At 36.7% G+C, this 16,958-nt stretch overlaps 1 protein-coding gene across 1 annotated transcript; it reads left to right on the top strand.

The window, feature by feature from the left end:
- Nucleotides 1-1,959: 1,959 nt before the first annotated feature.
- On the top strand, nucleotides 1,960-16,302 carry LOC125675393 (nacrein-like protein). Its single transcript, XM_048913025.2, has 8 exons — nucleotides 1,960-3,186; nucleotides 7,596-7,757; nucleotides 8,933-9,099; nucleotides 9,702-9,794; nucleotides 11,609-11,626; nucleotides 12,027-12,183; nucleotides 13,399-13,565; nucleotides 15,846-16,302. Exons 1-8 carry the CDS (start codon nucleotides 3,024-3,026, stop codon nucleotides 16,005-16,007), a joined length of 1,089 nt encoding a protein of 362 aa, XP_048768982.2. The 5' UTR covers nucleotides 1,960-3,023; the 3' UTR covers nucleotides 16,008-16,302.
- Nucleotides 16,303-16,958: the final 656 nt, after the last annotated feature.

The raw sequence follows: 16,958 nt of genomic DNA, 5'->3' as shown, positions 1-16,958 counted from the left end.
TAAATGAAATTGAAAGTATATAATAAAAAGGTTATAGACTTTGTATGGGAAATATGACGACCTCGTTTTTTGTCGCGGACGGACCTCGCAAGCTCGGTCCGTCTACGCACCAAAAAACTCGGTCGTCATATGTTCCCATACAAAGTCTATAACCTATAAATATCGGGGAATTATATGATATATCAGTATATTGACGAAACATGTGATATATCAGTATAGCGGGGGAGCGTGATATATCAGTATAGCGGGGAAACGTGTGATATATCAGTATAGCGGGAAAACGTGTGATATATCGGTATAGCGGGAAAAGGTGTGATATATCAGTATAGCGGGGAAACGTGTGATATATCAGTATAGCGGGGAATTATATGATATATCAGTATATCGGCGAAACGTGTGATATATCAGTATAGCGGGAAACGTGATATATCAGTATAACGGGGAAACGTGTGATATATCAGAACAGCGGGAATCATGTGATACATCATTATAGCGGGGAAACGTGTGATATATCAGAACAGCGGGAATCATGTGATACATCATTATAGCGGGGAAACGTGTGATATATCAGTATAGCGGGGAAACGTGTGATGTATCAGTATAGCGGGGAAACGTGTGATATATCAGTATAGCGGGGAAACGTGTGATATATCAGTATAGCGGGGAAACATGTGATATATCAGTATAGCGGGGAAACGTGTGATATATAAATAGCGGGGAAACGTGTGGTATATCAACATAGCGGGGAAACGTGTGATATATCAGTATAGCGGAGAATCGTGTGATGTATTGATCAGAATAACGGAGGAAATATGTAATGTTAGGTTATATTAGTATACCAGGGAATGTGTGATAAAGGCTTAAGTCGGTATAGCGGGGGAACCATGTAGTGGCACGTGTGTGGATATAAAATGAATAAAATTTGTTTGCACACACCTTTGCAGTTACGAGACGACATTTTTCGAAAAACAATAATTCATCGCTTATATTTACATTTTTAAAACCCTTTTAAAATGTGTGCAGTTTTATACATATTTCAAAATTCACACCTTATCCTTTGGGTAAGTAGCGATTAAAGGAACAGCCATGGAACAACACATATGATGTCATATCGTAAAAGAAAAACGAATGCGAAATGCTGAAAAAAATTAATAATCCTATTCTTGAATTGATTTTCAATTGAATACCATAAACATCAAATCATTAACAAAATTGTACAATCTGGACTTTGTTCAGTTCATTTATCTAATTATAAGCAGCGTAGGTATAACCACTATAAGGTAGTAAATCTGTGTCAGTCAATCATGTTGTCACTTCGAGAAATTGAAAGTACAATTACTGGAGAAGAATTGTTGAGAAACCCCGCATTTAAATTAATTACATGTACTTGTGTTTGATCGGTAACATTAACCACATTGACGTAAGATAAACTTATCTAGGCATCGAATGAGATGCATGTACGTTGTCTGATACAGGAATGCGCAACAAAGTTCTGTTGTCATTCTGCACACGTGGGGCCCAAGTTCCCCGTCGAGGCCTCATTACGTCACCTACGAATAGACCTCTCCTATGTGACGCAGTACAATATACAGATTTGTATATTGTGAGTCCGCGATTATCACGCAGGCAAATAACACTAAAGAAGTAGTTCGTAGTTAAAAGTTTGAAGATATTGACATTAGGAACATTAATATAAAAGTATGGAATTTATTTAAACATAAAATGATCAAAAGATCATTAAAAAGTAGGGAGATTCTGTTCAAATTATTGTGTAAAGTAATGAACTTGATGTTTACGTTCTTGTTTTGTAAGTTGTTTATGTTTGACGAACATGTTTTTTGTCATTCTACAGTGACGTCACGCAGTATACGCGGCCTAAGAAATCGCTATCCCATAATGTCTAACTGGAAGAGTTTGGTTTGTAAGCAAACGAACTCTGGCGGAAGTTTGACGTGGGGCCGAGATACAGACGACGTGCACGACAGTGTTCATACGCCGAACGGAATTTAGTGATTCGGTCTCTACAGTTATAAGCAAATATGATAAAAAACTTTCTAAAGTCTTATATAGAAGGATTAAAAAGTAAATGCAAATATATTGGTATAACAGAAATACATGATGATATGTTACATCTGCTTAACGGGGAAATATGAAAAAGATAACGAACAGTGATTAAAATTAAACATGTGATTAATGGGGGAACCATGTGAGAAAACATTATAACGGGTGTCATCCTTTGACATTCAGGTAAAATAGTTTCACTAGAATAACCATATGCTAAAAATATCTATCCCTTGGCAGTGATAATCTTCGTAAAATGCAGTGTCCCCGGGCCTACTAATGAAAATACTAGTACATGGAGAGAGAGAGAGAGAGAGAGAGAGAGAGAGAGAGAGAGAGAGAGAGAAGGGGGAATCCGGTTTTGAGGTATAATTTCTGTTTAAGTTTCAAACAGATGTGTTTTATAATTAAACACAGTGGGTTTAAATACTAATAATTTAAAAGTTATTTCGTTCTCATTATTGTCAAAAGAAAAATAGTCTTGCTATGTCGTACGTAAGGGATACCAAGTCGTAAAACACTTTTTCATATAGGTTTTATTTTATTTTATTAATATTTTGGTTTAAGTTTTGGTTCTTTGTTTTGTTTTGTTTTTTGTTGTTGTTTTTTTTTTAGGGGGGGGGAGTATTTTTGTTTTTTATTTGTTTTGTTGTTTGATTTACATTAATTATAAACCAGACAGCTAAAGAGCTTGGTGTTTTCATTGTCTTGATGAGATTTAAACATCCGCGATGCTCCACGATAATTTCTTCCGCATGTTTCCATTAATTCGTACACATTTTAAAATGTTTTATTTTTATATAAATGAAGGTGAAGCATGCAATTAAAAGCTGCACATTTAAGGCAACTTGACATCCGTCAGTTTAACGTTTTTGTTCTATAAGACATATATAAAAGAGAGAGACTGTCATAATCCTCTGTGTCGCTGTCATACACCATTATCCAGGCGTGAGTTTACAAACATGGAGATTTGCACAGCATGCTGGGTAGGTTTCATTTTAGTGCAGTATTCTCTTGGACACAACATTAAATACCCGGACATGTTCAAGGAAGATGTAAAAAGATATTGCAGGGAAGAGAACTGTAACCTGGCTCAATACAGTTACCATAGAAACAGTTGTCAAGGTAACTTTTTAGATGTTTAAATTAGACTATTTTTTCGGTAATCAATTTTGAATGGGTGTTGCTAACAAAGTTTGTTTCTAAAAGAAATTGATCAAATTATTGTGGAAAGCTTTTGAATCGCTGCTGAATATTTTCATGTTTTCTGGACCATTATGTATTACGTTTTTTGAATTTGACTTTTTCAGTTTGTATGTAAAGACTCTGTTGTGGTAACATCAATAAAATCTTTGGTTTTAACTTGTGGATTTATTTCGTAGTATAATTTAATTGTGAAAATGAAACTTTTTCGAAAAATAAGTCTGAATACAACGCTCAATATTGACCTCATCAATACCCTGAACTTATGGCGAGGCAAACAAAATTCGAAACATTACGTTATTTACCAGTCTTCCAAATTGTACATCATCCCGTTAGAATTATCCGTCGATTGTAGCTTTTTTCCTTCTAACATTGTCATTTCTTATACACTTTAATTTCCCCCATATAAAACTATTACGATTTAGTACCAACAATTTAACTGTTAAATCAACTCATACTCGTGGTATAATGACCGGTCAACAGTTTACGAACTCTTGCCCGCGTAATAGCCTGTCCTATTCCTATTGGTTACGCAAGTCACGTGATCCTTGGTCTGCTACTTTGATTACGTAATGGCGAGGTTCCCAGGTTTGGTTGATGGTGAAATACAGAATTTATTACATGAAAAGCAGAACAGAAAAACGAAAATATTATTATTATTTAGAATATTGAGTGTGGTTTTTAAACTAGTAGATACGGTGATGAAAGCGCGCAATCACACTGTCCTGTTAAAATACGGCATAGTCAACAAACCTTTTCCATCTATTAAAATCAACCGAAAACGAAGTTGTACAATGTATAACACAACATTTATAGACTGAATTCGAGGTCAACAGCTGTTTTGTTTGACCCCAGAACTACGGCTTCGGGCGATATATCAATTCTTGGATCAAACAAAACAGCCGTTGTCCTTGGAGTCAGTCAATAACTGAATACTATCTGTTCTCAATAGTTTGGTCTACGACAACATTCGTGAAAAGGAACGAATATAGGTATGGCTTGGATAATCAGCAACATATATACTGAGGTGTAAAGCGACAAACAGACGCTGCAAAAATGCTGATCAAAACTTAATCTTTCCACACAGTTATTATAAACGTGTCTTGTGGCATATCTAGTATACACTAATGATGATGAAGTAACACAATGCTTGGAAAAGTTTTATTCATAATTAAGAGATGATAAAGGAAACCTATATAAGGAAACCTACATCATCATTATGCTAAATTTTATGATGATTAATCAACCCTCCAAAAAAAAAGTTTACAACGCTCTTTTCCAAGAAAGTAGAATCGAAAATCAGACTATAATCATGTCATATACATTAATTCTTCTTTTCGTGAGCAGCTGGGTCATATTCGAGCAAATCGTGGTACATGTACCACGTATTCTCTAGTTTTTTTTATTTCCTCGTGTAAAGGACATGTCATTTTGCAAATGGACAAGATAAAGAAAACGTGAAAATAGGAGTGTCTGATGTCTGAAACTTCTTTTATATAGAACAACAGAGCCTGAGAAACAAAGCTTGAAAGAATACATCTATATATAATGGAGATTCAGATTTGTTCATACCATGACGTATAGAGAAAAGATTGGGACACAGGAGGGTTTAAATAGGAAGTTAAATACCCGTAAAGAACTATAGAAGACGGTCAAGTCATTTTGTGCTGTACACCCGGGGACTAGGTCGGGATCAAACTTTTTTCTATTAGTATGGAACCATTCTCGGTTAGTGTTGTTGGTCATACAATGACCTTCGGGTCAAGGTTTGGCCACATTCTATATCAAATTAAAACAATTTAAAGCAGTCTACACGTATATTAGTATCATCAAGTGGTGTAGATTGGTATTCATTCTCATCATAAGAGAAGTGGACAGGCTAGGCTTATACATGATCCGCTAATGTATTTAGAGACGTGGACAGGTTAGACTATATACATGATCCGCTAATGTATTTAGAGAGGTGAACAGGCTAGACTATATACATGATCCGTTAATCTCTTTAGAGAGGTGAACAGGCTAGACTATATACATGATCCGCTAATCTCTTTAGAGAGGTGGACAGGCTAGGCTTATACATGATCCGCTAATCTCTTTAGAGAGGTGGACAGGCTAGGCTATATACATGATCCGCTAATCTCTTTAGAGAGGTGGACAGGCTAGGCTATATACATGATCCGTTAATCTCTTTAGAGAGGTGGACAGGCTAGGCTATATACATGATCCGCTAATCTCTTTAGAGAGGTGGACAGGCTAGGCTATATACATGATCCGCTAATGTATTTAGAGAGGTGGACAGGCTAGGCTATATACATGATCCGCTAATGTATTTAGAGACGTGGACAGGTTTGGCTCGAGTATGTTTGTCCACTTTTCTAAAGGGCATACATGACTCCCCATCCGCAGGATAATGACTGGGCCAAAATGTGAGTTTATAGTTTTACGTGGGAGAATACAATCAATACGATTCGTATGTTTTTGATAATTAAGCACTGATATGAAGTTTTCATTTTAAATTGTAACAACACGACGGCAGGGGATGTAATGCTACAGTTCTGATTGAATAACGGGACAAGATGATATGTAAATATTGATACAAGGTGCATGACGCGGTTAGACATGAATTATAAAATCTTAAACTTTAAATACTTCACTTATATTTTCACACTTCCAACGTACCAGATAACTCTATACATGCAAGATTTTAAAAAGAGAGAAAAATGAAAATAATTTTTATACGTTTACTGGGCGAGACCACATCATCTTGAGAATTCAAACTAGATCCCACAGATTGATGTATAGCTAAACATTATCCTTATACCAATGTGCATGCATAGAAATATCTGCAATGCATTCGGTTCGCTTCATCCATTGTTCTTGAACACCTGTTTGTGTAGATAGATTCAGATTGCATTTTTAACCCACCCACCCCCGCAACAAAGTAGTGGAGGTGTATACTGGAATCGGGTTGTCCGTCTGTCTATCCATCTGTACACGCAGTGGTTTCCGGACTCTAAAGCGTTATCCTTTCCACTTATAGTCACCATATCATACATATGGCAGTGGCGTAACTTGGGGAAGATAAATATGGAAGCAGAAAGGGCAGGGGGTTTGGGGCCGCCCTAAGTCCCCCCAATGGGTCCAGGGCAAAGCCCTGGTGGGGGACCCAAAAGCTGGTGCATTTTAGACAATTAAGAAAGGTATTTTCAAAGTCTCCAATTCACATTTTCTTTACTTTTAAACACAGTCACATGGGGTAAGGACAACGTAACTTCCTTCAATTTAAAAAACAAACAAACGATTATCCATTAGTTTTACTGCATTTTTTGGAGACATTTTGTACTCTTATTATAACAACTAAATTAAATGTGTTTTTGAATTCCGTGAAAGCTTAATTAAAACTACTAAAATTCGATGTATCTAAAATGAAAGAAGATATAATCGAATTTTAGTAGTTCTAAATAAAGCTTTGACAGAGTTCAGAGACACATTAGTTGTTATAACTAGAGTAAATAACGTCTCCAAAAAAAATTCAGTTAATCTAATTGATAATTAATTTTTTGAAATGAAGGGTGCGGGATACGATGTGCGGCCTTCCCCATGTGCCTTTGATTTTAAGAAGATAAACGTAATAAAACACTAACTTTTATGCCATATTATTTTCTTCTTTCAAATTAAGCAATTATTTAATTTTTTTACCGCAACAATGTGAAAGCACATGCTTCCGTGCTTCGTAGGAAGCTACGCCACTGTATGGACTACCCATGGGACGAAGATGTACCCTATGGAATTTGGGGTCAAAAGGTCTGAGGTCATGCGCACTGGACATCGGAGTAGCACTATGATTTCTGGGCTCTAAAGCATTATCCTTTCCACATACACCATATGATATATAATAATGGACTACCCATCGCACGAAGATGTTCTCTATCGAATTTGGGGTGAAAAGGTCAAAGGTCAAGCGCAATGGACATATGAATAGCAATATAGTTTTATCTCTTATTAATTTCTATCTAGAGAAGAGACTACCCAAGGTTTTGTCATGACTTTTCTGTTTTACACTCAGGAAAGAGGTAAGCGGGGATATTCTTAGTGAGCACTGCTCACAGTACCTCTTGTTTTACCCTCTTTATATCCCAACTTCCAGAGTTACCCGTAGATATTTTCCCACGTGCTGGCTTACGGAGATCGACTTCTACATGTATGTTCATTTTTGCGAACTGTATTTGTTTCCTCTTTTGGTCCCAGCCTCTAAGACAGGATGAATTTCTCCTGGCTTACGGAAATAAACTTCTGAGTTCATTTCTTCTGACAATTTATCATCTCTTCAGGTCCTAACTTCTGGAGCCGGATTACTCCATGCTGGGGTAACTGTTCCTCTTTTCATCAATCCCCGGTGAACATCATCACCGAGGCAACACTTTACCGACCATACGGTGGACTGAAGTTCTCAAATCTGTGTGAAAGGGTCGCTGTCAAGCTGGTCCACAAAGGTGAGTCAGTATCAAGCTGGTCAACAAATATGAGTTAGTATCAAACTCGTCCTCAAACGTGAGTCAGTATCAAGCTCGTCCTCAAACGCGAGTTAGTATTAAGCTCGTCCTCAAACATGAGTCAGTATCAAGCTCGTCCTCAAACGCGAGTTAGTATTAAGTTTGTCCTCAAACGCGAGTTAGTATTAAGCTCGTCCTCAAACATGAGTCAGTATTAAGTTCGTCCTCAGACGTGAGTTAGTATCAAGTTTGTCCTCAAACGCGAGTTAGTATTAAGCTCGTCCTCAAACATGAGTCAGTATTAAGTTTGTCCTCAGACGTGAGTTAGTATTAAGTTTGTCCTCAAACGCGAGTTAGTATTAAGCTCGTCCTCAAAGTTGAGTCGGTGTCAAGCTGGTCCATAAAGGTCCTTGGATCCGCCTATCAGCTTACACCAGAATATATATGATACTTCTAGTATAGCCTATCATTTTGCTGAGTGCAGCGAGATCTATTTATAAAGATTAGGCTTCATATAACTCCAAAAAGCAAAACGAATTGTATGTGTGGAATGTATCGGAATTCCTTTAAGCTTCAGATTTTGTCATTCATTTTACCCATTTATAGATTTTTATCACGACACTACATTCAGCACTATCCTTACTATGTGTGTATGATTTACCGGATGGTGACATTGACTGCACTATGTGATGGTTTTTAAGTTGGCTCTCAATTGTGAGTGATGTTTTTGGTAAAATCCTGCATACAGTTGTTTTTATATTCTATCTTTTAATTAATTATTCTGTTTCGTTAACAATTCATAATTACTGCGGATGAAAAAGATCTGAGGACTATAAATCAAAAAACTTAGGTGCATAATTCAGTCAAAATATCGCTTTTCTGTTAAATATTTCCTTATTAATTAAATTAATTGTAGAAACAAACCACGTCAGTGCAAATTATTATGACACTTTGTCAACTGCAAACATATTCTATGACATGGAGCGTCACGTTAGGTCCTTTTAATGGATTAACCGTGTTTATGTCTCTATTGTTAGAAACAAAATTTGAAACATATATAGTAGGCATTTTGATTCACTGATTTGATATCATTCCATTTTTAGATTATGCATCGTCTATATCATTTTTGTCTCCATCTTTCTGTATAAGACTTTATGACACATTTTACTGACCAGGACATTCGCCCCACTTCAAGGTGACGGGTGAACAGAAGACTGTGTTGTGTAATGTCCCACACCGGGGCACTGACCAGTATGTGTTCGTCGACGTGCACGTCCACATTGGGAGGAAAAAAGAACGCGGGTCTGAACACGCGATGAATGACGTCTTCTACCCGATGGAGGTAAAACCTTATAATAAAGACTCAAAGAAACAAACAATTTAAAAAAGCTCATTTTTAGTTTGTGTCTATTCAAATCTACTCAACACGATACATTTATTCGAGAAATATGGTTTGAAGATTGTAGGATCGCTTAAATTCATGGGGGCTAATTTTCGTGGATTGTCAATATTTTACAGTTTCGTTGAGATGTACTTTCATGGACACGGTTTCTTTATATTGAAACATTATAAAAATTGTGTATCTAGTTGTAGTTTGAAATTCGTGGGATAGGGGTAGCCATGGAATCCGCAAATATTAAGAGGAACTGTAATGATTTCACAGTAGTAATTCATCATGCGAGGATGTACAGGTGTATTGTTATAATGAAGCTAATACTGTCATACTGCCAAACCAGTTCCGAATCCAAATAAACTTACTGTAGAATTACCGTGCTGTCTGCGGTCTGTACCTTGAAACACCTTAGCGAACGCAGATTCGCATTAGATAACCTTGAACATTCTGCTGTCAATTAACGGAATTAGCATATATGTAATTGCTCGTGAAGATTTGTAATTAAAACCGGCTTGTTTAATGTTGACGTAACTATTCTTCATTCCTTCTAGGCGCATTTGGTTTTTGTTAACGACAAATATAGAACCTTCCAGGAAGCTAGAACACGGCCCGGGGGACTCGTCGTCATCGCAATCATGATAGAGGTAACATTGTAAGGGTTTCGTGACTCAATACATTTTACTTCAGTACCAAAGACTCCATGTTTAACACGTTCAACACAGAACTTTGTTATAAATGATATTAAATAAGGTGGTCAACTGACACGTGATCATTTTTTTTTTTTACAATCTGCTACCGATATATAAAGCTGACGTAATAAATATGATGACGATATCTTGTTTGTTTAACTCCCTCTCGAGACTATTTCACTCACACGGTATCAGTGACAGTGTTATGCATATACGCAGTGCTGAGATGTAAGGCAGATAGGGTTCGAAATTACTACAATCTTAACCAGATAAGCTGTTTCTAGAGGAAATGCAATACACGAGACTAAAGACTATACTGTATAAACAAAATTTTAGCGAGGATTTAATTTTGGCATTATTAGCGAAGGTGTTGAGATTGCTAAAATCAATATTGCTAACAACTTATACCATATTGGAGATAATAGTTATCTTTCTAGAAATTATAAAAGCGTTAAAATTAGATCTCACTAAATATATATACCCATTTTTATTGGAAAATGGCTAAATATGTGACTCGCTAAAAATTCCACTGGGATATAGGATTATGTGATCCGGGGGTATTGTTAGTGCAGTATGTGTATATGAGATACATACAATATAAAAATGTAAACCACAGCATTATGTAGTCTTATTAGAAAAGATGCTATTGAAGCATTGTACGCAACTTTGTTAACCACAGGCACTTGTTTCATACATGAGTCCCCACTCCTTAATATCATTAAGGAGGGGGACTCAAGTATGAAACAAGTGCCTGTGTTGTTAACTGCTTTTATTGTATATCTAGTTATATTTACATTACCAATGTTTTTTACCTTTGATATCTCTACAAATCTTAATGAAAGCCATTTCCTTATGAATGCGTTGTGGTTGTAAAGAATGGGTGTATTAATACAGATAAATATAATATGTCTGTCTTATCGACTTGGAAATCCAACATAAATGAAAATAGAATGTAAATAAAATGAATAAACGTCATTTCTGAAAATCCATGAGGGTATGAACTGTCACGAATCACACCGGCGTACTGTTCATACTAATGCGCTTAATGAAGCAGTTCATGCCCTCATGGATTTTCAAAAGAAACGTATTTCTAAAATATTCGATGCTTGATAGTTGATCGATTGACTGTATGTTGTTTAACCTCCCATTCGTGAATTTCCACTCATATCAAGACGTCACCACTGCCGGTAAAGGGCTGCAAAATTTTGATCTATGCTCGGCGCTTACGGCCTTTGAGCAGGGAGGGATCTTTATCGTGCCACACCTGCTGTGACATGGGGGCCTCGGGTTTTAGAGTCTCATCCGAAGGACCGCTCCATTTAGTCGCCTCTTTAAGTTTTACGACAAGCAAGGGGTACTGAGGACCTATTCTAACCCGGATCCCCACCGGCCATATTTGATATTTGATAGTGCTATACGTCAGACACTGTAAATGTTTTACATAATCAGATTGTTCTTATGTACAGTGTCAATATGGTCATCATTAATAACATTAAAATAATGTACTCAGACGAAACTAGCATAATTTTCCTTCCTTTTGTTCTCTCTCTCTCTCTCTCTCTCTCTCTCTCTCTCTCTCTCTCTCTCTCTCTCTCTCTCTCGATAGATAGATAGATAGATAGATAGATAGATGCATACATACATATATATATACATACATAACACAACATATATACATACATTCTAAATTGCTAATTTTATTAAGATATGTTTTTCCACTGAAGTATGGCAATGATCAAGAGACATAATCAATATCTTATTCATTCCAGATTGACGAGGACAGACAGGTAATCCAAAATAGCATTGCTGTACACAGGGAAATATTCGCCACGTAATAAGTTCGCTCCTTTCGCACTCGTTGTCGGTGGGTGAATCTAAGACTAGGCGAAACCATTTTCTCTCTGATCTCTCTTTTTTATAAACACAGTTGTGTCAGGGCGAATTTAAAACGTGGTGAAACCATCTGCTAGTGTCGAAATGCGAAAATAAAGGTGTGTGAAAATAACCCCGTGTACAGAATATATGGAGTCCAGTCACATCAACATCGATTGTTCAGTTACACATGCTTAATATAATATCTGTATCAAATAGGTGAAATTTATTATGAACTTCATTTTTAAGCGCTAAGCGTAGCTTGAGCGCTTATTTATAAAAGGAAGTGGTCACGGTTCGAATTGAATATTTCAGAATAGGCGTTCAAAGAAACGCGGGAGCAAAAAACATCGAAAGTCACGATCATGTGGGAACACAGACGGATGTAAAAGAAAGAGTGCCACAGTGTTAAGTCATCTGATGAAGAAATACTATGCAAAGATAGGCAAAGTTCCTGTGGATCCTAAAAATGGTGAATGGTGTATAGGAATAGGGAGATTAATACCCACTAGTGATATTTTGATAGCAAGGGACCTATCAAAATGTATCGTAGTTAGGATTTATATTCAACGTTAAAACGCTGTATTGTTTTCTACTTTGAATTAATCCATTTTCGTTACACAAAAGTTTATTGCACACTTTCACAAACGTTAGCTCTTAGTTGATATTTTTACTTGTAAAAAGCAATAACATATCAAGTCCGCTAAAGGAATTGTGGGAAATCATCAGAATAATACTAAATCTTTGACGATGTAGATGAGAATAAGCGAATCGAGAACTTGTGAAGATGACATCATGTTGGTTTGATTTGTCCCCAAACCTTTTTAGCGTGCTTAAGATTCTATTAGTAATAAAGTTTTTTTCTTCTAATCTCTGGACTGCCGCGGTGGCCCAGAGGTCAGAGCGTTCGCCCTGCATGCGGAAGGCCGGGATTCGATTCCTGGCCGCGACAGATCTAAGTCGTTAAAACAGGTAGCGACAGTTTCATCGTCAAACGCTCGGCATAAGGTGTGAATGTCACGGGTCCTCGGAGATGACATTAAAAACGGATGTCCCTAGTCACAGTAGGTGTGGCACGCTAAAGAACCCTCACTGCTCAATGGCCGTAATTTGAAGCCCTTCACTGGAGTTGGTGACGTCTCCATATCAGTGAAAAATTCTCGAGAGAGACGTTTAGCAAGATACAATTAATCAATCTAATTTCTGGTGCATGTATCTATATCTTGCTAATGTCAATAATTCTTTATTCTGTCTTTTCCTCCAAGTTTTATGTAGATTTAATTCAATGAGCAATCTATGTTCACTTCTGCACTCTATTTTAATTTTCAATTCGCAGTTTTTTGTGCGTTTTCCCTTTTTTTTTCTATTTTGGCTTTATGGTAAACCTAACTGTGATTTCTGTCACCAAATCTCCAGAGGTACATCCCTATGTGCATAGATTTGCTACTTCCTGCATCACATGTTAATTTGGCTAATATTGATTGGAATTATTATCACAGACACTCGCAGTGTAAATTGAATTTTTTAAAAAGGTAAATCAGATTATTGTTTAGATATGCAACGATTATATTCCCATCTGATATATTTCATCTAAAACGACTTAAAAAGAAGTGTTCAGTCGTACATCTCTATACATCTAGGGCTAGTTTTATCAGTTATTATTAACGCTTCGTTAATTCTTTTGCAGATGTTAAAAAAATTATCACAGTGGATGTTCGGGAGACGATTTCTCTCAACGATCTTCTACCGTACGACTTGAGTTACTACACGTACCACGGCTCACTGACCACGCCCCCTTGTTATGAGACGGTTCAGTGGATAGTGATGAGGTGTCCAATCATCTTGTCTAGGAAGGTAAAACCTATATCTATAGTATGAAATGCAATATAGCATTAACATCAAAGTGTCAAAAGTAGCCAAATAAAGTGTAATCAGTTTTGCTTGAAGCGTGCTAGGATAGGCCATAACATTCATAGCATTAATTTGAAACGTAGGCAAGTCTTTGGCCAAAATGAATATAAATCTTCATTGCTACATGTATAGGTATTTTTGCGTAAACATTTAGCTGCAACACAGCAAAGCAATAAATCACGGTGCTTCTGAATACATATTCCATTCTCACCTGCATATGTTTATATTTCTCAACTGATTCGATACACAAGATCTTGTTCTGCGTATGATCAATTTTTAAATCGAGACAGACTACTAATAAACAAGTAAATGGTGTAGGGTTTTCAACCATCTCGTTTAAAGAAAGCATTTCACAAATTCTATGGTCATTATAACAATCTAATTCGCCAATCCAACGTATCATTCTGTCAAATGTTGTCTGCCTTGTTTTATACCAGTTGTTGGCCGTTCTAGGCACACTGATTTCGACTACGGATAACTCCGTTTACATTATCAAGATATAGGGCTCATGGCGGGTGTGACCGGTCGACAGGGGATGCTTACTCCTCCTGGGCACCTGACCCCACCTCTGGTATATCCAGGGTTTTCAGTGTTTGCCTAACTCTCTGTTTAATAATTACTCATGGGAGTTATGGGATTGATCACTGCTGGTTATTTTCATCTTTCATACTTTAATTTCTTTGCAAAATAATTCATCATGCAGTCTCTAAAACGTTTAAGTAGAATTATGTTAAAATTGTATAGTGAATGCATTGGATATTTGTGCATGTATGAGCGTAAAAGACTGAATTCAGAGATCGCATTCAATCTTACAAAATGAAACAGTGAAGTTAACAAATAGGGATCAATCTCATGAATCATTAAAGAATACAAATTTAGGACGGGTAAATACGGGCCAGGAAGTGGGATCAGGTACGTAAGAGGAGTAAGCATATCATTTTGACCGGTTACACTGCTGTGAGTCCTATATTTATATCTTGATCAGGTAAACGGAGTAATTCGTAGTCAATCCAGTCAGTAAACAATGGTCTAATAATTGGTATGAAACTCGTCAGATAGCATTCGACAGATTGCAGTTGCAAATTAGTTCATTATAACGACAATAGAATTTTAGAATGCTGATTTTAGGCGAGAAAGTTGAAATCCCAGTAGCATCTGTAAGTAGCTTGTCTTGATTTTAAAAAAATTATCACACGCAGAACATGCTCCCACGCAGAGAATTAATTGAGAGACATAAACACCACATACAGGTGATAATTAACTACGTATGGGAAAATGACGGGATGGGATGATGTGTCTTGGGAACCATGTTCGAACTACGCTTTAAGTTTGCATTATTTATGAAGGGTGAAGATAACGAACAGTGATCAATCTCATAAGTCCCACAAGCAATAAAAATAGAGAGTTGGGCAAACATGGACCCCTGGATATACCAGAGGAGGGATCAGTTGCCTAGGATGAGTAAGCATCCCCCTGTCGACCGGTCAAACCCGCCGAGAGCCCTATATCTTTATCGGGTAACCGGAGTTATCCGTAGTCAAAACCAGTATACCAAGAAGATATTAATTACATTGCCTATTCATCGAATTGACGTTTGAACGAAAATGAGTATTGTTGATAGATAAAACATCAATATTTATCTAAATTTCGATTGGATGGCAAGCGAATATTTTCTTTTCATATAGAAGCTTTTGAATGAATTATGCTTCATAAGAACACTAAAAAATTAGTCGGCTATTAAAGGAGCACTTTGATGTTATTGGTAATTCGAACAGACTGTTGAGGAACTCCAGCATCTTTTTGTATCAACTTCAGGGTACTTGTGCATGGAATCAGATTGTTGTTTAGCAAAGTAATTGCTTGGATAACTGATCACTGTGCATATAATTAGAGTGGTGTGTGGATTACTGATCACTAGATATGACTATTTCCATGTTCCATTTTCCTTGATAAAGCAGCTGTCTGTGAAGTCAGAAAGCCTTATCTTTAATGTATTGTGAAGAATGGTAGTAAAAAATGTTGAAAAGTCATACATTTTGATGCTGTTGATTTGGGGAAATATTTTTGATTTCAATTCGATTTACACCACTCCTTCATATGTCTGAAGTCAATTAGCATAACTGTTTTCTCCGAGAATATTATGATTTCCCTGAACTATTCAGTTTCGTAGCTTTCTGTAAACCAATTCAACACCTAGAACTTTCTCCGTTATTACTTTTACAGGCGTACAAAGCCTTAGCAACCGTACCAGATACCAGCGGTCACCCACTCAGCAAGTACGGCACAAGAAGACCATTGCAAAGGGGGATCATCGACCACCCCGCGGTATTTGTAGAGCGCAATTTTAGGTGCAGTTCAAAGGGGAATAGGAGGAATGTATGCTGAAGAAGGGGTTGATCTCAAACGTTGTGATTGCTTTCAGGGATTGTTTTCCAGGAATTCATTTGTTTTTCCATGACAAACATTTATGAAATGGATTTTTATAGACATGAATAAATGTCCATTTATGAATGATAATGATTTGAAAGGTCAGAAATTCTGATTTTATGAAGGAAGCTGTCACTAGTTACATATTGTGAATACATGGCAGACTGTCTCTCTAACTGTACTAACTCTCTCATCACGTGAAGCCTATTGGTTCAAAGCGGAATATACCTGAAATTAAACGTGACACATTGAATCATTGTTGCACTTGAATGTATGTCCATTTTGTATCTATCGTTTTATTATACACAACAGTTCACATAATCAGTTTTTTCATGGTTCTTAGGTATAAAATCTATGTGATCCTATGATAGGCTATCATATCAATTTAAAACATATTCTCTCTTGCTTAACAACAAAATTTGGGTATCCGAGACGCTCAAAATCACACGGTCTCTCACCTCTGCCGGCGTGAGTTCGAATCCAGCTCGCGCCGGTGAGAAAGTTCCCCAGTTTACTTTCGGAAGGTCGGTGGTCTTCCCAGGTACATTGTATCTGGGTTCTCTCTTCCACCAATAAAAACTGGGCGCCATCAGATAATTGAAATATTGTTGAGTGTGGCAGAAAACATCAATCGATCAACGATGCTTATTTTTATATAATTACAAACTTCATAAGTGCAAAGTGATATCTGCAGTATTGCCCTAGTCGTTCATATTTAACAACGCACTTCATTATATGTTCTGTATTATCCCATATAGAAATGTTTCTATCTTCCAGGAGTGAAATGAATAAGACTTGGACAAATAATTAACGGCGCAATTTACAGCTACACTAGAATACAGCCTTCATTTGTATTAATACTTACTGCATATATTGTATGAAAGATTGCAGTTCAGTATATTATTCTTT

The sequence above is a fragment of the Ostrea edulis genome, chromosome 3, assembly GCF_947568905.1.
Source record: "Ostrea edulis chromosome 3, xbOstEdul1.1, whole genome shotgun sequence".
NCBI lineage: Eukaryota > Metazoa > Mollusca > Bivalvia > Ostreida > Ostreidae > Ostrea > Ostrea edulis.
This window is presented reverse-complemented; position numbering and strand designations above follow the sequence as displayed.

Bases quoted from the DNA above. Each gene is read 5' to 3' on its own strand.
- LOC125675393 (XM_048913025.2), top strand. From the start codon at position 3,024: ATGGAGATTTGCACAGCATGCTGGGTAGGTTTCATTTTAGTGCAGTAT. The intron at 7,758-8,932 runs GTGAGTCAGTAT...TTTACTGACCAG, and splicing joins TGTCAAGCTGGTCCACAAAG to GACATTCGCCCCACTTCAAG. The intron at 9,100-9,701 runs GTAAAACCTTAT...CATTCCTTCTAG, and splicing joins ACGTCTTCTACCCGATGGAG to GCGCATTTGGTTTTTGTTAA.